General features: G+C 38.7%; 1 protein-coding gene across 3 annotated transcripts in view; it reads right to left on the bottom strand.

Annotated features, from left to right (window-relative positions):
* The window catches only part of kat6b (K(lysine) acetyltransferase 6B), a 54,955-nt gene that overhangs the window by 4,271 nt on the left and 26,462 nt on the right, over nt 1-24,222 (bottom strand). For all 3 annotated transcript variants that reach the window (XM_079841972.1, XM_079841974.1, XM_079841973.1), the window contains exons 3-16: nt 20,774-20,882; nt 16,313-16,428; nt 16,034-16,115; nt 14,522-14,654; nt 13,108-14,006; nt 12,341-12,462; nt 11,018-11,118; nt 10,720-10,861; nt 4,763-4,924; nt 4,408-4,501; nt 3,007-3,238; nt 2,656-2,812; nt 1,016-1,333; nt 45-321 (exon numbers count right to left, since the gene is read on the bottom strand). In XM_079841972.1, the coding sequence (XP_079698098.1) occupies nt 45-321; nt 1,016-1,333; nt 2,656-2,812; nt 3,007-3,238; nt 4,408-4,501; nt 4,763-4,924; nt 10,720-10,861; nt 11,018-11,118; nt 12,341-12,462; nt 13,108-14,006; nt 14,522-14,654; nt 16,034-16,115; nt 16,313-16,428; nt 20,774-20,882 (2,944 nt within the window). The remainder of the gene's footprint in view (nt 1-44; nt 322-1,015; nt 1,334-2,655; nt 2,813-3,006; nt 3,239-4,407; nt 4,502-4,762; nt 4,925-10,719; nt 10,862-11,017; nt 11,119-12,340; nt 12,463-13,107; nt 14,007-14,521; nt 14,655-16,033; nt 16,116-16,312; nt 16,429-20,773; nt 20,883-24,222) is intronic.

Below are 24,222 nucleotides of genomic sequence, written 5' to 3'. Positions count from 1 at the left end.
TGCAACAAAAGCAGTGTTGTAAATGTTAACATGTATGGCTTTACCTTCCACATTCGCTCCTTTAGATTGATTTGCATGATTGTCATCTCCATGTCTTCTTGGTCTTCCAGGCCGACGCACGGCTACTCTCTGGTTTTTCTCCTCCTCCTCTTCCTCATCTTCGCTGCCGCCCCTCCTGCTGGGCTGTGGCAGAGGGCTTTCTACATCAGAGTTTTCGAATGGCTCATCTAGCACCTCTGTTCTCTCCGAGATGGTTTCGGTTGTGACACTGCTGTTGATTCGTGTTCTCCTCCTCCCTCTCTTCCGTCTGAGATTTTGGCGCTAAGAAAAAAACAAATACATTTAAGGGGGCTATTCGCTTAAGCAGAGAAGTGCATATTGTATGCTTGAGAACAACTTGCACTTGAGAATGGAATAAATACAGGGAGATGTCAAAGACTGTTAGACTTAACAACTGTCATAGCAAGAGTTGGCCACTTTTTTGTTGAATTGTCCCTGGTGCCCTTTAATCCAAAAAGCATAGGTTTGGAGGAGACAGATACGGTCAAGGGTGATGCTAAACATAGGGAAATGTGGCTGCGTTGTGAATGGGTTGCTTCATGATCTAAATGCAAAAGCCCATCATTTAGACCACAGTGCCTACACCACAGGCCATTCATTTGGAAAGCTTAGCCTGCCCAAAACCCCAAATGAGAGCGTGCTGAATCAAGCTGACCGCAAGAGCCTCACAACATACTCTCCCCCAGGCATTCTGGGATAGCAGTAGCCCAGTGCAAATAATCTGCTGCATTACTTGGTGATACAGAGCTAAGATTTCCCACACAAATCATGAAAGCAATATTACTTAATTATGGACTTGAAGACTGATGGAAATTTCTGACTTATGGAGAGTTTTGGATTAGTTTCCATCCTATTAAATATGCTTTCTAAATGCTAAAGGATTTTCAATGTGAAGAACCATGATACAAAGATAACTAAATAAGAAATGCATGCAACCAAATATTCTGATATTTACCTTTCGCTTGAGCCCCTGACCAGACTGGGACTTGATTGCACTGTCTTCATTACCATTGTCGACGTTGTCGTCATCATCATCATCATCATCATCATCATCATCATCGTCGTCGTCGTCATCATCATCATCATCATCATCATCACTGCTGCTATCTTCACTCACTTCAAAATCTTTCCCAGTGCTGTTTGCAAACAGTGGGTCTGAGTATCTTCTGCTAAAGTTCTTGCACTTGGTTAGTGGAGGTCTTGTGCTGGTGTAGCCCATCCCCATTGTCAAATTCCTGATTGACGCACTACAGCTTGCACGACGGTCTCTTGCCTGTTATTCCACAAAAACACAAATATGAGCTTGTTTGAGACGCTCGTACAGGCTGAAGCCAAGCAGGCAAATAACATCTCAGTTATATACACTTTGCTTTCGCAGTGTCCCTGCAGTGCAGAAATTGTCTCTTGATTAGCCGTTGATCTCAGCAACATTTATTTTAAGCGGATATGGAAGATTACATTTCATGGGACATTCAGAGGCATTAATAATACAGGGCTTTGATTTAGGTCACTCAGGAAGCTGGGTTACTGTTGGAAGTGCTTTCAGCTATCTCTGTGAACTCACCCTGAACTCCTGAAAGGGATAAATTTAGCTCACTTTTCACGCAAACATCATCTTGTAGCTAATAATGCAGAGCCGGAGAAGGAATGAGTTACCTGTGCTCATCGTAATCTCCATGATCTGCCTAGTGAATAGGTTTCATTTAAAAACACAACCTCTGATTTTAGAGACGACCACCAGAATAGCCTTTGATCACCTTACCAATTAAGTTTGAGTTCAGCATTATGCAAAAAGGTCAGGTTGTGTCAGGAGGTCATAAGGAAGAATAAAAGGGCATTTTACAAAATCTGCCGTGTCTGTACTGCAAACATTAACAATGCAGACAGAACACAGTAATTTGATGCAAGACATCTGTAATAGCTGTAAAACAACGACAAGGCAACTGGACAGCAAGTCACCCTGTGGAACGTGCTGATCAAGCCTCTGTATATGCCAGGAAAACTACCTAGTTGTTTGCTACATGTTTATAGAAACAATTATTATGCTCAATAATTCTACTGCTCAATGCCTACTGGCTAAATAATTCTAGCCTGGTGCTACCAGACTCTAGTACATTTCATTTGTACAGAGAGTCTGGCCACTATCCATTGATAAGCGTTAACTTCCTTGAAGGCGGGTACTCTATTGAAGTTTAAAACTATTGGATCTGCCCAGAGCCACTCTGGATCCATCATAACCAATTGCTAACGTTTGGTCGTGACGCATGTCATCTCAAACTAGCGCACGACATCAACGTCATCGTTCTCAGCCACTCCCTCTGTTCGCTGATTGGACCAGTTAGAATTTGACCAGAGAAAACCAGAGAATATACCACAATCCCAGACGGAGTACTGAAGGAAAATGAAAATTGAGCGGAGGTACGTAGGAGGGCAGAAAATTCACTTCTAAATGTAGAATTTAACAAGAAATCCTTCATAGTCTATCTTTAAATATTAGAACGCTCTGCACTGGACAGACAAACAATTAAAACTAGGTTCACTAAAAGCAGGTGTGTTCAGTCCCTGATCAAATCATAAATAGACCTTTCAGCCTACCTGTGCCATAGCACTCTTCAGCTCCCCTGGTGGGCTTTTGCAGACGGAAACTGGAGTCCAGCAGAGGCAGTCAGGGTCAACCTCATGAAGCCTTGGCTTCATTCTCAGTCTATCCATGTGCTCCTCAATCAGTTGATATCTTCGGATGATTAGAAACCTATACAAAAATGTTAGGAAATGTATTCAAAATGCAGATATCTTGTGTGATGTATGAGACTTTGTAATTCAGTATTAACGCACATGCAAATAGAGACACAACTGTATTTTACTCCCCCTTTAGAGATGATCCAGTACACTGAAAGCATGTGAGTAAATTGTCAGATTGACAGATACCACCACAGTCAAACCCACCTGCCATCCTGGAAATCAATCATGTTGAGCTGTTGAAGTGTGGTAGCGATGTCATGTGGACACATGCCCGTGGCTCGGCTCATTCCCCTGATGCTGACACTCTTATCTGGGTGGTTGTGCAGGTACTCTAGTATGACACTTTTCCAATAAGCCAAGTAGGACAGACGACCCAGATCAGATAGAGGCTTCTCTGGGGAGCCAGCCTGGCCCTCTAGCCTGGAAAGTAAGTAACCTGGAAAGACAGGAAGAGAGACAAAGAGGGGAGAAGAGACAAGATTGTTTGAGTATTGTTTTCAGATCGGGTTTGAGTGTCACTTGGAAAAAACATGAAACAACACAACATAATGTGTCGTAATGTTTTTATGCAGCTTCATAAGGTCTAGAGGCATGATATTTGAATTATATTTTACACATCTAATAAAAGAAAAACAGTTATTTGTTTATTTGATTTGATTACAGCTTTAAATCTGATGGCTTAAGGCTTAAGCTCTTGTCAAAGTTCTTGTGATGTCAATGTTACATTACAAATACAAATATTACAGTATAATATTTTACTAATGGATAAAAACAGAGCAGAAAAGACAGAAAAATGTAAAACCAGTCCAGATGACTGATAACCACGATTTGTAGAGCAAACTGGTTCTAATTTTATATTCTAAAGTAAATAAATATAAAAAATGTTTTTGCTAATACTTAAATTTAAAAATAATTTAAATGTTAAAATCACCAATATCAATTTTACTGCACTGATGTGCTGTGATGCTTCACACACAACACTAAATCAATTTCTTCATAGCAGCGCTGTACTTTCAAATATTGGCGGTTCTCCATCCCAACCCTAACAATTAAGAGGAAGATCTGTCCAAGATATTTTAGAAGTGTGGCACCAGACAGGATCACTCACATGAGAAACTGCACAAAAGCCCAATCTAAAGCCACCGGTCATTCAAAATAACAAATGTAAGAAAATATTTGGTCTTTTGTTTTTTTTGATTGCTTAAAGTGTGAGCTGATTTTGTGGTTTCAACAGATGCATAAGCAAAGCCAGGTTTAGACGAGACCGAACATTTCCAGATTGTCGATAGTAGTCTTTTGCATTAAAACAAAGTATGCAAATGCTCTTCTGATTCTACACAGAGCAAACAAAATAAAAAACATTTACAAGCAAACAAATAATATTATGTGCTATATTCACTGTATATAAAGACATGCAAACCCTCTTGATAGCTAAAATAACAATGAAATGAACACCTCAAACCATTATTTCCATTTCATTATGACCGTCTAGTCTGAAACAGATCTTTTTCTTTCCATGCGGAGTATAGAAGCATCTGTTCATGATACAAACAATCTTATGCTCACATCTCATAAGACTTCCAAACCAGTTAATGAATAACTTACTGAAATCAATGAGGAACCTTCCAAATCCTTGCCTTTGGTACTGAGGCATAATCATTATGCAGGAGACATTGTACTTCTGCTGGCAAAGCTTTTCCTGTGGGAGAGAAAGAGAGAAAGATAGAGTGTGTCAGTGCACTGCCAACGCATGCAATTCACTGCACCTGCCGTTCTCCTGAACTGAACCAAACATAACCACACAAAACCCTTCAAACATATTGCAGAAAAGTTCAGATCCAAAAACGAGCACCATAAAATAAACCCATCTTTAGCAACCCACTAAACAACCAGCTGTTACTCTGACTCCACTGTCATAGGATTAGATATATTCTTAATAATATTTATGTAAGGGTAATACCTTTGAAAAGTATCCAACAAGATGACAACCCTTCTCATCATTTTGTGTTAGAACATAGAAGAGAAAAGGCTCCACGTCGTAATACAGCGTCTTGTGGTCCAGAAAAAGCTTTGCAAGCAAGCAAAGGTTTTGGCAGAAAATTTTGCTGATATTTCCATCAACCTAAGCAGAGAGGAAAAAAAAGGGAAACCATTAGTCTGAGATAGGCCATACAAGGGCAGCTCCTGCTAGTGGAGCACATGTAAAGATCAGGGCCCGTATTCACAAAACATCTTAAGGCTAAAATTAGCTCCTAATTTGCCAATTTAGGAGAAACTCTTCAAAAATAATGGGCATGTCAGTGCTAATTTTAGGACTCCTACATTTTTGCTCAGAGTATTTCACAAAGCATTTTAGCGCTTAAACCAGCTCCTAAATCTCTGAAAAGTTAGGGTTTGTCAAGAGGACTCCTAAGTGACTAAGACCAAATCACAAACAATCCTAATGGCTGTTGCCGGCAATCCGCCTCAGCAATCCGCCTCAGCAATCCGCCAAAGACATTATACATCATCGAGGCAATAGGCGATAGAGCCGTGAAGTGCTGAGCCTTTTCTTCATAAATGCAATAAATATTTTGATTTATAGACTTTACAACATAAAGGTTCATTTATGTACAGGCAAAATGCTTTTTAAATGACAAGCTTTATTTATTTTCTAAATAAAAAAGAAAATAATGTCCAATTACCTGTGACAGTTGTTTTATGGGTTCACACTTACAAATGATTGAATAGAGTAAACGAGTGAAATAAGCATATTTGCCGTGCTATCTGAGGTGAGGCTCTGAGCTCGGAATTTAGCCCAAACCCAGAGTACTCTCCCGTATCGCCGGCTGGGAATAGGAAACAGCCGAGAGTGAGGACTCGGGGTGGTAGAGCGTAGATGTAGATGTAGAAAACTGTAGAGATGCACAGATTGATTGGCCAGGGATCGGAATTGGCCGATTTTCTGCATGATCGGCCTGATTTTTTTTATAAACAATGTACTTTTAAACAGCATGCAGCCTTTAAATGTTTATGTATTATTTACTTATAATGATTATCATCATAAATAATAAACTTAATACATTTAATAAAACATTTTTAATGGTTAACTAAAATAAAATAAAATAAAATAAATATATATAAAAAAACATTTAGCTGTGGTACCGAAATTGGTACCGAGTACCATACAATTTTTATGGTATTGGTACCGACTACTGGAATTTTGGTACCGTGACATCCCTAGCTGGCAACATTTATTACCCAAATTACTGAACTATTATTTGGAGGAGTATTGTACACTTCAGGTTTGTTCATTCATAGGATCTTTTGTACTTTAGTAAAAAAGAGAAAAAGGTCAATTTATAAAGTTTTGTTTCATAAAGCAACTGATTTTCAGTTATTTGTTATTTCTACTTCTTTCCAGGCACAGAACACTTATTTTTTGAGAGTTGTTTAAAGGAACACTCCACTTTTTTTGAAAATAGGCTCATTTTACAAGTCCCCTAGAGTTAAATAGTTGAGTTTTACCGTTTTTGAATCCATTCAGCCGATCTTTGTATCTGGCGGTAGCACTTTTAGCATAGCTTAGCATACATCATTGATTCTGATCAGTCCATTAGCATCTCATTCAAAAAATGACCAAAGACACTTTCAATATTTTTCCTATTTAAAACGTGACTCTTCTACAGTTACATCGTGTGCTAAGACCAACTGAAAATGAAAAGTTGCGATTTTATACACCTATATGGCTAGGAACTACTTTCTCATTCCTGCGTAATAGTTGCAGATCTTCGCGGCCGTACCATCCAAGCAAACTTTTCATTTTCAGACTGTCTAATTTACAGATGGTGTTACAATCATATAGCACCACCTCTAAATATAAAGTAAATATCGATAAAAGTGTAATTTTGCCATTATCAGGGTTTCATTATACTGCACTAGACGGGTTTTCTTTTAAGTGATCACCTACTGGTATTAAATATTTGGGTATACAGGTAGATGGTCATTTAAAGAATCTCTACAAACTTAATGTGGCTAGTCTTTTAGAGAAGGTGGGTCGAGATTTAACCAATTGGATGGATCTACCACTTACATTACTTGGTAGAATAAATGCAGTTAAGATGAATATTTTGCCCAAATTTTTATACATGTTTCAATCTCTTCCAATATTAATCCCCAACTCTATTTTCACTTCGCTTAATGGGTCGATAATATAATTTATTTGGCATCGTAAAACCCCTAGGGTCAGCCTTGATAAACTGGCTAGGGATTATAATCAAGGAGGACTGAGACTTCCCAATTTTAAAACGTATTATTGGGCAGCCCAATCCAGGTATTTGGCTCAAATGTTTGCTGGTGTTCCCTCTTCGCTTAATATGGAGAAATCTGAGATAAAAGAAGAGTGTCCTGCCAATATCTTATATACGCAGGATGACAAAATGATCAAAACAAGAACTAATAAACCCATTCAGTTATTATTATCCATTCAGTTCACACTTGGTACAAACTGCGGTCGCTGTTGGGACAGGGCAATTTTCTTTCTCCTAAAACACCTTTATGGGGAAACCGATTGCTACCGATGTGTCAAAGTAAAAATTAAGATATGGGCAGATAAGGGAATTACACATTTGGAGCATTGTTTTGAGGATAATTTTTTATATCGTTTGAACAGTCAAAAAATAAATATCATTTGAGTAATAAAGAATTCTTTAGTTATCTGCAGCTACGAGATAGGATCTAAAGGAAAATCGTATCCCAAGATACCTGATTTGACATGTATTGAGCAACTCTGCTATTCTGATAAACCACTATATAAAACAATCTCTTGAATATATGAAGCTCTGATCTCAAATCAGCCTCTAGATGATACAGATAAATCCAGAAGTAGATGGGAGCTGGATTTGGGAGTAAGAATAGATGAGGACCTGTGGGGTCAATTATGAAAAGATGGGGTCACCTCAACCTTGAATTCTAGGTATAGATTAATTCGGTTTAATTTTCTACACCAGCTTTACTACTCTCCATCTAGATTACATACATTTAATAACAGTATTTCACCTCTCTGCTTCAGATGTGGTGCAGAAGAAGGACATTTTTGCATTCTACCTGGTTGTGCCTTAAAGTGAAGGTTTTTTGGGTGCAAGTATGTGATCGCATATCCAGGCCCGGTTCTACGGGGATGCTAAGCACCCTCAAACGCAAGCAAAAGCACCCTCAGTTGATACTGTAATCTTGGCAAAACAGATTTGCAAATTTGTGTCTGAGTTTTGGAGAGCGCCAAATGCATCTATTTACAGCGAGTTTTTGCAGCGTTGAGTAATGTAGCCAATCACATATCTAGTTGTTGATCTCTCGAACGCGATCAGAATCTCACCGCTCAAAACGCCAGAGTTTTTATTCAGTGCTGAGTTAATGCAGGCTCGTGAAACCTCAAATTAACAAAGTCAAGACACGATGTAAGTAAGAGATTTATTGTTGATGACTTAATTTTTTTATAACGGAACTTTGTGAGATCGCAATGAACTGACAAAGCAACAGCATTTTGTGCAACAGTGATCTTGGCTCACTTTCGAGGTTAGTCATATATTGAATAAAACTATTATTGCTATGAGGACTGACGGCCAATTGCATGCAGCAAAGTTTCGGAAGTGACATCTAAATATAAATGCCAAGAATAGAGGTTTTGCCTCTGTAGAGGACATTATTTAGCGAATTTCTCTGACAACATACACAGTTTTAAGTCTGGATATTCTTATGAAATACAAAACACATTAATATGCAAATTAGATATGGTGTATAGATGCATTGCCTAGAATGGGAATGGCATTTAAGGCCACACATATTGCATCAAGTAAAATAATACTTAAATAATAACATAAGAATACATAAAAAAAAAAAATCTATTTGTTTTTATGCCCCAAACCATAATGACCAGGGGGGAAAAAAAATCTAAATTCACAAAACATTTTTTTTGGTTCTCAGGAAGATATGTTAAAATACTAGTAACGCATTAAAGCAATGTAAAGGCAGACTAATAAATTAATAGACAATTTGAAGCAAAATATTTTTGAAATTCCAATTATTGGTAAATAACTTGTAAATAAATAATCATAAATTTCTCACTGTACACTGCTATGGTGGAGCCGTTGCTTATAGCCTATCTGCACTTTACTAGAGCACCCTCAGTAATTTCAGAAGCACCCTCAGTGATTTGATTCTGGAACCGGGCCTGAGTATATCACAGATTCATGGAATTGATTTTCCAATGGATCCAGAGGTGTGTTTATTGGGTAATTTTGCCAACTCTAATCTCCGAAACAGTCAAGCTATTAAGCTTACTCAAATGTTGTTAATAATAGCTAAAAAATGTATTGCTTTGAAATGGAAAGCAGAAACTGATGTGCCAAGTGGATTGTGGTTGTCAGAGGTCTGCAGCTGTGTACCTTTAGAGAAGATCACATATTCAATGAGGGGCAGGGGTGAATTATTTCATCAAATCTGGAAACCCTTTTTGAATTATATAAATATAGTACCACAAGGCTTCATTTGATAAAGTTGATTTAACCATTTTACATTGCATCTCCATTTTCCTCTTTTTATTTATATACTTCTTTTTGTATGTTGTTCTTTTTGTATGTTTTGTATTCGTTGTTGTTGTTGTTATATGTGGAAAAAAATTTAAATATAATTTTCAAAAAAAAGAGAAAAAAAAGAAAGTGCTTTGTTTATAAAACATCATTTGTTGCTTACATTCTGCAATCTCTAGAGATGCAGACATAAGAGGCTGACAATTAGATGAACATATACTTATTTAATAAGTGACACTTAGCCTACATTTTAAAATCTTTTAGTATGGCAATATTTTTTATTTTGAAATCTTTAATTGAATATGGTGACACTATCTCGTTCTACAATATTTCCATGATTGACTGACAGACTTAGATTAATTTAAGATTTCTCTCTGTTCTACAGTAAAAGTTGGTTTTAGCAGCTTTGTGAATAAGTTGGAAGAGGAAACTCTTAACAAAGAACTTTTCCTGCTATTTAGGAGAACACTTAGGCCCCGTCCACACAAAGCCAGAGCTTTCCCTATCCAATCTTTTTATCCTCTTGTTTCAAGAAATATCTGCGTACACACGAGAGCACTGAAACCGACTCAAAACTGCCACAGAAATACACAAAAAACAGAGAAGAAGAGTTGTGGCTAGAACGGGTAGAGCAATGGTAGGAAGTGAGGCAAAATCTCACAATAAAATAACCAAAAATAATACCACAATCCTAAACCTACCCTTACAATAATGCAAATACAGTAATTAAATGAAGCAATTTTGATGTACGCATGCCCAGTGCCCGTAGTTGTATCCTTTTAAGTCTTTCCTGGGATGTGGTGTGATGACATTATCGCTTCACAAAATATAGGGATTGGCTGTAAACACAAAAACGCAAGGGTGTCGTTTTCAGATTCATCCACTGTGGGACCCGTTTAAAAAAAATATCGGTTTCATGCTCCCAAAACGCCGAATCCGTGTGGACGAAACCCTGATACGGTCCAACATTTTTACGTGTAAACAGCTAAACACGTCTCCATGTGGACGGGGCCTTAGTGGTAAGATAAAATGGTTTTGTGAATACGGCCCCAGAACTCAAACATTCTGCAATGAAAGGTCTTTAACACTTTTTGAGGCCTGCTAGGATTATGATGCATTTCCTGTTCACTAGACAAACAAGATACAGAGTTCTTGAAGAACTGGCTTAATCTGACATGGATTAAATCATGCAAGACCAGCTCTCATCCATGATGCAGAGATGTGCCTTTCGACAAGCTTGGTACTTCATAGCCTTTTATCTCTGGACATAACCCCTCTTGTTTTAATTGCAAATGAGATGAAATTAGGATGCGGATGAAGTTGTGCATGAAGACTAAGAGCCAGTACTGACCTCAAACACTGAGAGGTTATCCTTCCTGTAGATCTCATTAGCTGGTGGGTGAAACCACCCACATTTCTTTGAATGCCTCTGCAGAATGTCCTGGCTTTTCATGTACTTTAAGCAGAACTCGCAGAGATAAAGCTTCGGTAATCTGAGAAGGTGAGCAGCAATTCATTATTACATAAAGAATGTGGCATGAGGGAGTCTAACTATAAATCACATACTAGTTTACATTTGCTTAAGGCTATATCTGGCAGACATTTGGAAAACTGCAATAAAAATGTTTTGGAATTAATTTCAGACTTACCTTGAGTATTCTGGAGGGTATGGTGACGAATACCAAGTTTGTATTTCATACTTCCCAAACTCAATCAAAGGAGGGGATTGTCCTTGATCGCCAACGGTTTTCTGTTTTTGAAAAAAGTTAGAGAAATCATTTTTGAATTAAAAAAAAAAAAAATAGATTTTTATATTATTATATATACACACAACTGTTTTAAGATGGTCTCCCAGTAAGCCCAAAAACATCTCTAAAACTATTCAACAGACCAGACCCTAATAAAGCCAGGCTCAGACTACAGGAGTTTTAGGCCGTTTTATCCACGATTTACCCCTCCCGACATTTGGAGTGAAAGAAAAAAAAAACGTCCAGGGCATCGGTCGGTTCTGATGTTCGGCCAAGATTATCAAGTAATGTGAGGTGTTGACAAATCTTAAAATCTCAAATCCTGATCTGCTCGCGGACACATGTGCCCCCCGACATATCAAACATGTTTGGTATTTAGGATTTTAAATTGGAATGATTACGACTATGATAGCATCAGTACTTATACAATAGCCAATGAGAGACAAGTCTACAAAGAGACTGAAGAGACAGAACTTTTGAAACAGATAATATATATATAAATATTATATCATAATAACATTGATATTATATTATCACAAAATGTTTGGCCAAATTGTGCGCGTTTTTAAAAAAATATGTTTATCAGAAATCTCAATTGGGATTTTTTCCCCCAAATTGTACAGCCTTAAGTTGGGCTCAGACTACAGGAGTTTTTAAATCTTAAACGATCGTGAAATTTGGTTACATCACACACAAAAGAAAAGATTTCCTTGTTTCAAATCTCAAACCTGAACACACTTAAGTTACAAGGTTTGAACAGCTGCTTGTTTTGTGTTTGCTGTTTCAAAAGTTCTGTCTCTTCCGTCTCTTTGTAGACTTGTCTCTCATTGGCTATTGTATAAGTACTGATGCTATCATAGTCGTAATCATTCCAATTTAAAATCCAAAATACCAAACATGTTTGATATGTCGGGGGGCCCCGCGCGCATGTGTCCGTGAGCAGATTTGCCCCCAATCAATTTTTATTTTAATCTTGAAATTTTTTTTCAAGATTTTTTTTTTTTTTTTAATAATATATGCTTTAAAGTCATGTAATATCACTAAGTCATATTGTGGCAATGAGTTTTAAATCACGCAACCCTACCAGCCAAGAACAGAAAAGACCAGCTATTCTATCAAAGCAATGCTATGTGGTTGCCAAGATGTTCCTATGTTCATATGTGGTGTCTCGGGTGTTCACCTAAAGTACGAGCAACATCAATGGAAAATATATACTCTCCTCACCTTTGCTGTGATCTCCTTGATGTGTCGGAACAATTTCAGATCCTCTTCAGCCACATGGTCATTGAGTAAAATCATCCTTCCTTCCTGTGGCTCTCTTCTTGAGCATCTCTCTGCATTAAAGGCTATGAGAGGTCAGAGAACAGACCTTTAGAAATTGTGTGCAGAATGTAGTACAAAAAAACTGAAAAGATGCTGACGCTATAAAACCCAAAGCTAATATAAACAAGCAATAACCTTAGACTTAACACAGCATTCAAAATCACAACTGCTAGCATGCAAATTACTACAGTCATGGAAAGGACAGCTGATAGGAAAGGCTCATATCAACATTGCTGGCCAACACACTAACCTCAAACCTCTAACCACACATCACAGTTTGTTTCTAGGCAACAGTGAACTCTAAACAAATACTCCATTTGTGCAGAGGTTGAGAGGGAACCAAACCAGGAGCAAGGGTCATTTGAAATGCAAACACTTTACATTAAAGTGCTTGTTACTAAAGGGAAAAGGCATTAATAACTTTGGTTTGAGAGGCAGGTGTGAGCAGCATGAGGACGTGAGCAGAGAGCAGAAATCTAAGGCTTTAGTGGCTTCAGAATTAATAAATTATTGAAGAAAAAAGGTTAAAAACAAAAATGCAGAGATGCAGTATTAGTTGAAAAACAAAAATCCATGTTACTGTGCTTCTAAAAATGAGGAAGATGAGTAAAACGGTTTAAGATGAAAAAGCTAGTCAGCCGTTCGGAGGTTGAGGCCCCTGTGCTTACCATGGTTTGGGTCTGGTTTAACTCTTCCGTCTGCCAATCTGCCCTTCCCTGGTGTGTTGTTCTCCCTCTGCGGGGAGGCCTTAAACCTAAACCTGCCTAGCAGCTTGTGCTTTCTCAAGAAAGGAGTTCGTTTGAAATGGAGCGCCGACTTAAACGGTCGGCCCCGCTTGGGCACCCATCCTGAGGCCGAACCGGATAGGGATGCTAATTTACTACCGAAACCCTTGACAGGCTTTTTCCCTTGAAGCTGCAGGGACGTTTTGGGTGAGGTGGAAACGTCCTGGGTGCGGCGCGCTCGCTTGGGCGGTGCGTAGCTGGGGAGCCCCTTTTGCCGGGACTGTCCCTGAGTGGTAAAGATGTGAGACAGTCCATCAAAGAGTCCCTTCAGCTGGTTGTTGCCCGGGAGGCTACCGAGGGACGGGCCGCTAGACTGGGAGGAGGAACTGTGGGGGGAGTGGGCGGAGAAGGGCGAGGACGACAGTGTGGGGTTCAGCGAGATGGGGCTGTGTCCTTGCGAAGGGGACGGGGTAAGGAGAACACTAGACGGGGCGTTTAACCTCACACCTGGCGTCGTCACGCTGGCATGGTGTTTCCGATAGCCCCGTTTCCTCTGCCTGTGCTGATTCGAGGAGCCTGACGCCTCACTGCGCAACCGGCGACCCAAGGGCGATGGCGTGAAAAATTTGGAAAGCCCATCAATGAGACCTTTGGTTTTCTTGTTGATTGGGGGCAACGTAGTGAGGGTGGGTGTGGATGTGAGGGGGTCAGTGAGACTCCTGCCGTCTGTGGTGGGTATAAAGGTGCTTGATGAGGGTGGGGTACAGAAAGTGCTTATGGAACCCCTACCATGCCGTGCTTTTTCAGACAGCTCAACGGATCCTGGACCACCACTGTCAGACCTGTGAAAGCAGATGATGATTGCATTTAAAACACAAGCCACAAATGAATGAGAATCTGTGTGCACATCTTGACTGTGACTAAGCCTGAGCCTTGGTTTGAGAGCCTGATTTCACAGCTTTAACAACACGTTCCACTGTGTCTATCAGTGCTCATCAAGCCTTTAGGAGAGATGTAATCCCTCAAGTCTTGCACATTTAAAAGCTTACTGACCCAGACTCACCCAGTCCAACTGACAACGTTCTGAGTGAGCTTTACAACACGGCCATATGTTAAAAATAGACCTGCTAAAAATGCCCCAGGCTAAAAGTACATTGTAGCAGCCATGCTAATTTTAAACCTTGTGGATGAGAGGGTATGAAAACCTACATATACTCTCAAGGCAAGGTTGTGAAGGACAAAAATCAGAGTAGGCCATCAAAAAGAGCATTTACAGTTTAGGCAACATACTGATGTGAGACCTGTAACCTTAAGCCTGAAGCACAATGAACAAGACAGATGAAATGAGTTATCGTACATTGTTGGATGTGCTAGATTTTTTCTTGGCCTTCCTGGCTTTGCATATCGCCTTTTGATCTGGGCCGCTGTCTTGTGTAGCAACCGTTTTCCCTCCTGCTCCTTTGGCCTGCATACTTGGCAGATCCACATTCCTGGGGGAGGTCCAAGGGGAAAAAAGAGAGAGAGAAGGGGAGAAACAAAGAGAGAAGCATTTCAAGGATGGTTCATCACGTCTGCAGCTGTGACACTTTTCAGATATGTCTTTGTAGTACTGAGCAGAGATGACCCACTGTGCTTTTCCCTTTATTTCCACTGTCTTTAGAAGAAAAAGAAAAACAAGCTTTCTACAGGTAGCAGACCAACAAGGAAACACTGAATAAATGTCTTTGAAGTTGTGCTTTTTCTTGACAGGAAGTTAGCCTTCTCATCTTCTTTAGAGAGGAAGATGATAAATGAACGCAATTTGAATGATTAGATTGCTTAACTGAAGTTCAATTTGCATGTCCTTTGATTTTTAGTATAGCACTGAAGCCCTCAGATATCTTGTGTGGAAATACGCAGCACTGATTTGTATGATAAGAATCACAACTACAGCAGAGAGCAAATTTATATATAAATAAAGATACAGAGGCCAAGCACTATTAATTTTCTGTATTCCTGTGATCTTGACATAGTATAAATATGGGGTATAAATATGTAGCCACTGGTGCTCATTGGATAAATGAGAGGTAGACATCAGATGATGAAACAAAATATTCCAAGGCACTCACGTGGTTATTAAAACATTAAAAACGTTGATCAACGCATTTCGGCTACAAAGCTTTCTTCAGGATGCCTGATGCTGTTAGCTGCTGTGCTGTTAGCACCTCTCATGTTGATTAATTTTATTATTTTTGTTAGAATTAATCAAACTAAGTTAACATGTTAAATTGACACCCTGACATAGGCTACATGTTTTAAGTTAAAGCATTTTCTTTCACCCATTACAAAACCCAAATGAAATTTGATGGGATTTTTCATGGCAGAATGTCACCTCCCTCCAGCAGTTGCAGACATTCAGCACTGAAGGCTCTTGTAAAATTAAGTGAAATGAACCTGTTCTGCTCTATTGAAACACTTTATGATGCTGCTCCCTTTTTATCTTGGCACTTACATGCCCATTTCAGACAAACTGCCATTAACTGAAAAGGACAAGCACAGTCATTTGCAAGCCAGAGGCGAAATCATTAACAACGAGAGAGAGAGAGAGAGAGAGAGAGAGAGAGAGAGAGAGAGAGAGAGAGAGAGAGAGAGAGAGAGAGACAGAGAGAGAGAGAGACAGAGAGAGAGAGAGAGAGAGAGAGAGAGAGAGAGAGAGAGAGAGAGAGAGAGAGAGAGAGAGAGAGAGAGAGAGAACAACTAAATAGTACAGGACGTAGGGTACATATCATCTTACGATTATGTAACCAGAAGCCTTTGTGCAATGGCACATTTAAACAGCTTCACCTTGAGAATGGAAAAATCCACAGAGGCAAACAAAGGCCTAATGTACCTTTTGGCATTCTGGAGAGCGGTGGGTCACAACACTCCATATGGAAACCCCTGTCACAGGAGTCACAGAAGAGCATCTCGTCCTAAATCCACACACGCACGCACACACACACACACACAGAGAGATACACGTCAGACACGCAAAAATAAGATGCAATATACACTACACAAGTAAACAACATCCTGCAGTAAGTGTCAGAATACAAGCAGCGCTCTGACACTGTAAAAGATGTCAGCAGGAACTGGGCCAAGGCCATCAGTGCATTTGAAAAGAACTTACAGCATTCTTCCCCTGAATCTGACAGGAACTGCATGTTTTGCATTCGATGCATTGCCATCGCAGGGCCTTGACATTTGCAGTCAAATCAGTGGAGAACTTCAGACATGATGGATGGCCTTTGAGGAGAAATGTGGAATAAAACAAACAGGCTTTAGAGAGAGTCTCCAAACATGCTCAATTAAAAGAGCGACATTACCTAATCCTTTAACTTTGGCAGGAAACACAAAAGCCCTTGCTGAAACATTACAGGATAAATGTTAACAGAGACTTAATCAAGCAGAGAGAGAACATCAAAACGAAACAAATGAAAGATTCCCCCGACTGTGGATCAGTTAAATATTTACACGTGGCATCAACAATGCGAAGAGCCATGCGTGAAGACTTTCCAAAATCGATGTCTAAAAGCACTGTATTATCAAACACTTCTGAGCAGCTAATTAAAGATAATTTGTTCTTAACGAGGCAGAAACGGTACGCGGGTACACCGTAATGGCAGTCGATCCGTTATAGTCATGTAAAAGCATGCACTCCTGTCCCTGAGGGCTGCGAACCAGCTGCGGTTTACAGTGGGAGCACATTTTCTATACTTTCATGAACACTTAATGAAAACCACCTCTGCGTTGCTAAGTCAAACTCAGCCATAAAAATGTCACTGGGAGAACAATTCCTTGTGGCATTTCAAAATCACTGTTCAAAACAAATTACGACATAAGAGCAGGTAATTTAACAGGAACATGGCAATTCTGTCTGGAGGAGGGAAAAAAAATAAAATAAATTAGAGTAAAAGAAACAAGCAAGCAAACTTGAAGTGGGGAAAAAAAAAATCTAATAAAGTGCACAGCTTTCAGCTTGAATCCATCTGTGATTGTGTAAAACCCTTCTGCCAATACTTCTACAGAATAGACAAATTTTTGTAAAAAAACAATTCACACTAGCCTCCAAGTATCTTTTTTTATTTTCTTATCACCACATTTCATAAACATACAGCCCTATGCCAATAATCCCAAACAAGATCACCCTCACTAAAGACACTTATATATAAGCTTTCATACCACATGAATGTGGATGCTAACATGGAAACTTGGGAAAGCCCTCATCGGGGTGTATTTATCTTAACTTTTCCCCAGACCTGTTGCTGTCTGCGTTTCAAAATCACAATCTAAAGCACTGTGAAGATTAGGCAAATTAGTCCCTTGACGTAGAACTGCACGCGACTTTCCAGTTCCCATTGGATTTTGCCCTCTTTATTAAGCTTAATAAAGCCTGAACCTTGTCTTCGGTCCATCATTCGTATTTTTTAAACTCCATTGTTGATTCAAATAGCAAACTACTCTTACTGCACGCACCGCAAAATACTTTTTTAAAATGGTTGTTGAAATAAAAAATGCAGCGTGAACTCAACCAATCAGCATGTTCAGCGCCCAAGTCCCATTCCCAAAAGTTACTGAACTTTGAAAAAGTACTACCTCGTGAGCAGGGACTTGGTGACATTTTTACCCAGAACTTTATTTAGACCCTGGTCACTGCGGTCAAATCACATCGAATACCACCCAAAGTGGGATTCATTGGGAAAGTTCCTGCGGTGGAAATGCAGCTCATCACTCTATCACCACTAGTTTCCCTTCCTAGCAGGATTTAACACTAGAGGGTTCTACTAGTGTAGTATATTTCACAGTTTTAAGAATGAACCTCTAAATCAGGCTAAATCTGGGCCAAAAATACAAACTGCAAATTAAGCAGGTCGGACAACTGATTTAGACAGTGATCCCATTGGCTCAAATTACTTATAATAGGCACTCTCTGTAGTGCCTGTTTACAATTCCTACAAAATCATGTTGTGATAAATGCTGTTTGAACTATGTTATAATGACCACTCATTTCTGTATTAGTTAGATTATGTACTAGCATAGCATACAGATACCTGATTAGCCTGATAGCTTATAGTTTATACACACATTTGTATTTGTTAAATTAAGTGGTAAATGTCCAAATATTTCAATAATAAAAAGAATGTAATGATGTTCATTTTTATTCATTTAGGAGATTATTATTATTAATTAATTAATTAACAGTTTATCAAGTGAAAGAAAAATTCAATTTGTTTTATTACGCACTATATAGTATTTAAATTAATACCATTTGTATGTACTTGGTATAATCATTAACTGATAGTCGATAGAGAACTGATTTTGAGGAGGACCCGACACCGGTATAGTTGAGGAGACAAACTGCTCTGATTGCAGACGGACAACAAACAATGCTGCGCATCAATCTCACAAGAGTATGAAAGCATATTGTGAGTAAATTTCACACACCATTGCAAATTCAGTTCAGATTTGCCTTTCCTAATTGTGCATGCAATGTTTGAGGTTTTCTTTTGCATTAATAAAGAACATTGTTCTTAGACTACGCACATGCACTTGTCTGGCCCATGCATTTAAACAGACTAACCAACATCTCCTGTAATATACTGTAGGGTACAGATTAGGGATGTCAATGTACATAAATTCGATCATTGTTTAAGGGAACATGACCATCACTTAAGTGCTTTAAATTTGCTGACCTATTAGAAGTGCTCTATTTTCATAGTGTGAAAAAATAACAGCTTTACATGAATATGTGATCTGCAAAATCATTGTATAGTGTATAATAGACAGACTTCTTGTATTCTGCTAGTTGAGACCTTTTCAACGATATATGACAAGCATATTTCAGCTCAGAGACCAAACTACACCAAGTATAGTATAAAAAAATGCCCCTGACGAAACATTAGTAAACCATAGCAGATCACATATCTTTGTTTAGAGCAGGTGAACAAGCCCAAACACAACATAAGACAATGTGTAGATCATGGAGTGACATGACATGTTGCTTGGATAAAGCTATAGGACATGATGTCGCGATCATGGAGCAGTGTTTTCCAACCTCATTTGAAAGTTTAACCAATGGAAACTGGATCTCTGGTGTGGTAGTGGGTGGGTATAGTGTGTAGGGATGATGTGTAGAGACCAATTGGACACTGTTTCACAGCTGGAGAGCCCTATTGGTTTTATTGCTTTTATCAATCAGATTGACAGGTCTTGATTTACCATGAATCGAATAGCTTAAACCATGCTGGAATCATCACTCATCAACCAGGATCTTTTTACTTCTGGTTTGTCCCATGTACTTTTATTGTGGCGTTATACATGGAAGTTCTTATGTTCAGTAAAATCACCTGAGGGTTTTTTGGACCCTTGGTTAATTATGTTTCATTATTCCTTGCGTGTCTGCTGCACGTGTTTTGTGCATGAGCCGCACTCACCACAAAACCATGCACTCTAATGATGACCTTGCTTAATGGGCCATCAACGCGTTTAATATATTCAATTATCAAATTAAACGTTCATTGATTAATTTCATCCCTTGTACATACGTCCTTCTGTTATTTATGAAAATTTTTTTTTTTTTTTTTTTTTTATGGAACTGTGATCCATTTTCCACAAAGAAAAAGTAGAATCTCTAGAATTGATAGTTGTTCTAAACAAGTTAGAATGATTTTGATCCCAGTGGTCCAGAATTTACAGTTTCTGTTTTGGCCACAGAATCACTTTCTCTGACACTCTCCTTTCTGGAACTGACACAATCACATGATTATGAGATATCAACTGACACACTCGATGGTTGAAATACAATTTCATACCTCGCAAAAAAATTAAACCCATCACTCCCACAAATGTGAGCAAATATCCAAAGAAAATCTCTGGTTTGGTTACAGCTAAATGGTTAGTTACGAAGACTGAGGGTGCGTCTCAATCAGCTTCCTAGGTTGTGAACGAGTAGATCATGTACACAAATTCAATGATGACTCTCCTTCCAGTGACATGACAACATCCTTATTGTACAACACCACTACTGGCATTTATGAAAAACGATAGAACTGATATCTTTCTGACATTATTTTTTAATGTTTTTAAAAATACATTATGATAAATACTTAGCTTGTTACATACATGCAACAATTCAGCTGTAAATAAATAATAAATGTTAATTAAATAAATGCTAATGTATGTTCATTACCTTTATAGATGTTTATGCCGAAATAGATGTTTTTTAAAATACAAACCATTATATCGCGTGCCCTTACATGTTGCAAGTTGGCTCACGTGAGTTATGTTTTGCTCTTCAGAACTTCAGTTAAGGGAACATAGTGAGCATCGATGCTCCCTGGTTTTCAATTTTTAGGGAGCAAAAGTTGTGGTGCACTGGAAGGATTTTGGGATTGAGACAGCCCTTAAAATGGCTGCCTCCTTGATCAGAACCCTTACTACTACTGAACTAAGGAGCTGATTGATACGCACACTTCAACCAATAAAATTCTTAGTTAAACGATAACTTGCTTTTGGCCATTTGGCACAGACTTTCAAATGATGCACTGTCCATATATAGGCACGACTCTGAGAGTTCAAACACTGGTCTTACCGCTGCTCCCACAGTCAGCACAGGACAGCAGCTCCTCTGGCCTCTTGTCTCGATTGGACTCCTTTGTGCCCAAACAGAAGCTGCATATGGGTATGGGGTCAGCACGTGGCTAGAGTGGAAAATAAAAAAAGAGCATGTTTTTAATTGATGTAGACTTTTTTATTTGAATAAAATGGCCAAGTTTTCTTTTTTAATTCCTAGATAAAAACACAAAGTAGTATAAAAAAGTCTACATGTTTGACATGAGCTAGGGCTGTTGCGGTCTGGCCGTTTCGGTACACAGGGCTGACACTCTGAATGAACACGCAGAAGAATAATGCAAACCACACAATGCATAACCAAGAACTGACCAAGAACAACTGAAATACATGCTTATATAAACAGGGGTAGAACAAAGGAAAGTAAACAAGACATGTGAAACGAATTGATAAAAATTGATTATTCTCAACCAAAAAAAAAAAAAAAAAAAAAAAAAAAGACAACGACTTTGATTATCATTTAGTTGTGACTGCGCGCTGTGACTGCGCATCAGCCAGTCATGTCGCTTTACAGTAGTGAATAACCCATTTCTATGGACAAAACGCATATGGAAAATAGCAGCGGACAGAGAGTGAGCTGCTGCGGGAAAGGTACATGATCCAAGTTGTCCGAAACATACTTGATTTATATTCATAAGAGCAAAAAGAATAAGCATAAGCGTTTACGGCATCTTCCCTTCTCATGCTTTGACAGATGCATGTGCTGTTTAATACCTTTGACACGCATTTTTCTCAGCGCATAACTTATATTTTATGGATATATCCTTATCTTTAAATCATGTTAGAAAGTCCCATTAGTATTTCTATTTTGCACATTCTGACAAAAAGCGTCTCGTTAGTTGTTAACCTTCACTGATTTAGAATCATTAGTATTTCGTTAGAATAATCGTTAGCTGCAGCCCTAAAACTAATACATAACTATAGAAACAAACAAGGACATAATCAGTAACCAACGAAACCAAAACTAAAACCAGGAAAACAGGAACCAAAGGAAACAGAAAGGTCAAAATAAGGGACCACAAAACATAACAATAAGCATGTTGGGTCAAGTAACCTTTAGTTATATAGCACTTTATGCAGTACAGATGGTTTCAAAGCAGCTTTACAGTGATAAGGAAAATTACGCATTTCAGCTGTTGTTCACCTGAAGTCAGTTCAGTGTTGATTCAGTTGGGTTGTAAAGATCATTAATTATTAAATTAGTTAATTTCATCTATAAAGCAGTTCTGCAAAAAATGATGTCATCCAGCTCAGTTCAGTTCTCATACAACAGCGTCAGTACAGTCAGATCAACAATACTGTTGAATATTAAGTGTCCCCAACTAAGCAAGCTAGGATGGGCTATTGTTGCATGTAGAAATGTTAGGTCTGACCCTTGAATCTGATTAGATGAGAGGGTTTCTAAGGCTGCACACTAGCAGTTTTGGTGCGCACCCGGGTTCGATTGACGTCAGAGTTCGGTACGTTTGCATGATGTGAACGCGGTCTTCCGAACTCGGGTGTGCTCCCGCGACCCGTACCAAGCCCGGTTACCAAGCAACCGGGTAAACAGCTGCTGCTTTGATGACGCAAACGCACCCCGGTTCGGATCCAAATAATATAATATGAACACAGTTCAGCGGGGGCAGGGGGAGCAATCAAACTCGGGTTCGGTCCAGGCAATCGAACCAAGTGTGAAAGCACCCTAAAATTGCTGATATCTCTGCGCATTTTAGACAGGCTGTCAGTCTAGTTAGGTGGCAGCAGCAAAGGGGTGTCTTTGAGCCAGTCATTAAACCGTTCATTCAACTAATTTATGTGCAAAAATGCTGATTCATTCATTAATAAAACAAGATGTTTTTTGTTGTTGTTTTTTTTACTTCAAGCACCACTTTACAAGGTTTATTTACTTTTTTACTTTTTAACATTCAATACACATGCATGACGTGTAAAACAAAAAAATTAAATAAAACAAGCCGTATGAAGAAAAAAAAGAAACCGCGTAAACATTGCAGCTGCTTATCAGTATCGCGGTATTAAAATATTGTGGTTATCACAACAGCAATGTAAACAGTGCCTCAAATCATATTTCATGTACACACATACCAAGATCCAAGATTTGTAACACAGTACAACTATTATTAAACACAAGGAACATGAGTGGCATAGAAAATGAGTACAGATTGGAAGATAAAAGATTTGGCAGGTGTTTTGATTAGCTTTGTTTGAATATCGAGTGTCAAACTAGACAGGTGGTTACAAACCCAGGGAGTCGGCTAGTTATTAAGCATGTGATTATAGAGGACAGATACACAGTGCCAGATATAAAGCAGCTCCTGGCAGAGGCCGGATACCAACATGAGTCAAATCAATCACAATACCAAATGAAAATGCACATTGTGCTAGGGATGTCAGACGTATTTCCGTACCAAGTACCAATAATAAAATAAACATAGTAGTCAGAGCAATACTAGTCTTTCTGCAGTGTACCACAGACTCAAATTGATAGAGTGCTGACTGACAGGCGGCTGCTGATTTTGGCATTGCAGTGTAAATGCAACCCAATAGTGGTGACACCATTAATTACACTTTTTTTTTAATAAAATAAAATGATTTTAACATAAACTAGTCATTCCCTTTAATTTCACTTAATTACTAAGGAAGATATCCTACCGTTCAAAAGTTTGAGGTCAGTACCTTTTTTTTTTAAAGAAATGAATACTCGTTTTCAGCAAGCATGCATTAAATTGATAAAGTGGAAAGACATCTATAATATTTTAAAACATTTAAATTATTTCTGAAGGATCATGTAACATGTTAGTCTGGAGTAATGGCCATCACAGGAATAAATTACATTTTCAAATATATTAAAACAGAAAAAGTTACTGTAAATTGTAATAATATTTCACAATATCACTGTTTTTACTGTACTTATGATCAAACAAATGCAGCCTATGTGAGCCGTTATATAATAAAAAGGGATATTGTTTTCAGACAATGTTATTGTGGCAACCATACTATATTCTGGCTAGGGATGCACTGAAATGGGATGCAGCCAAAAACGGTATTTTCAGGTTTTGGCTGAAAAAGGGCCCAAAATATATGCTGACCCGAAAACTTTTTTTTTTTGGTGGTAACTTTGCGAGCGGCACCGCTTCCGAAGATGTACAACTTCGAAGCGACTATAGCCGAGCAGGTAAGTCTGTACCGGCTCCCAGTTTGCTCTGCTCAATGATCTGCTCTCTGTGTGAGCTCTCAGCTCAGTCACTCATGGCCCAAGCAAACGCTCCACTCATGTACCACTCATGCTCCCTGGAAAAGCAAAATCTGCTCAATTAACATCTCTGTAGTAGACTTGTTTCCTTTTTGCAATAGCCCTATACTGTGCTGTAATATGGTGTGGTATATCCATGCTGGGCAACGCTGGTAAAA

The sequence above is a fragment of the Gobio gobio genome, assembly GCF_949357685.1.
Source record: "Gobio gobio genome assembly, chromosome: 18".
Classification (NCBI taxonomy): Eukaryota; Metazoa; Chordata; class Actinopteri; order Cypriniformes; family Gobionidae; genus Gobio; species Gobio gobio.
This window is presented reverse-complemented; position numbering and strand designations above follow the sequence as displayed.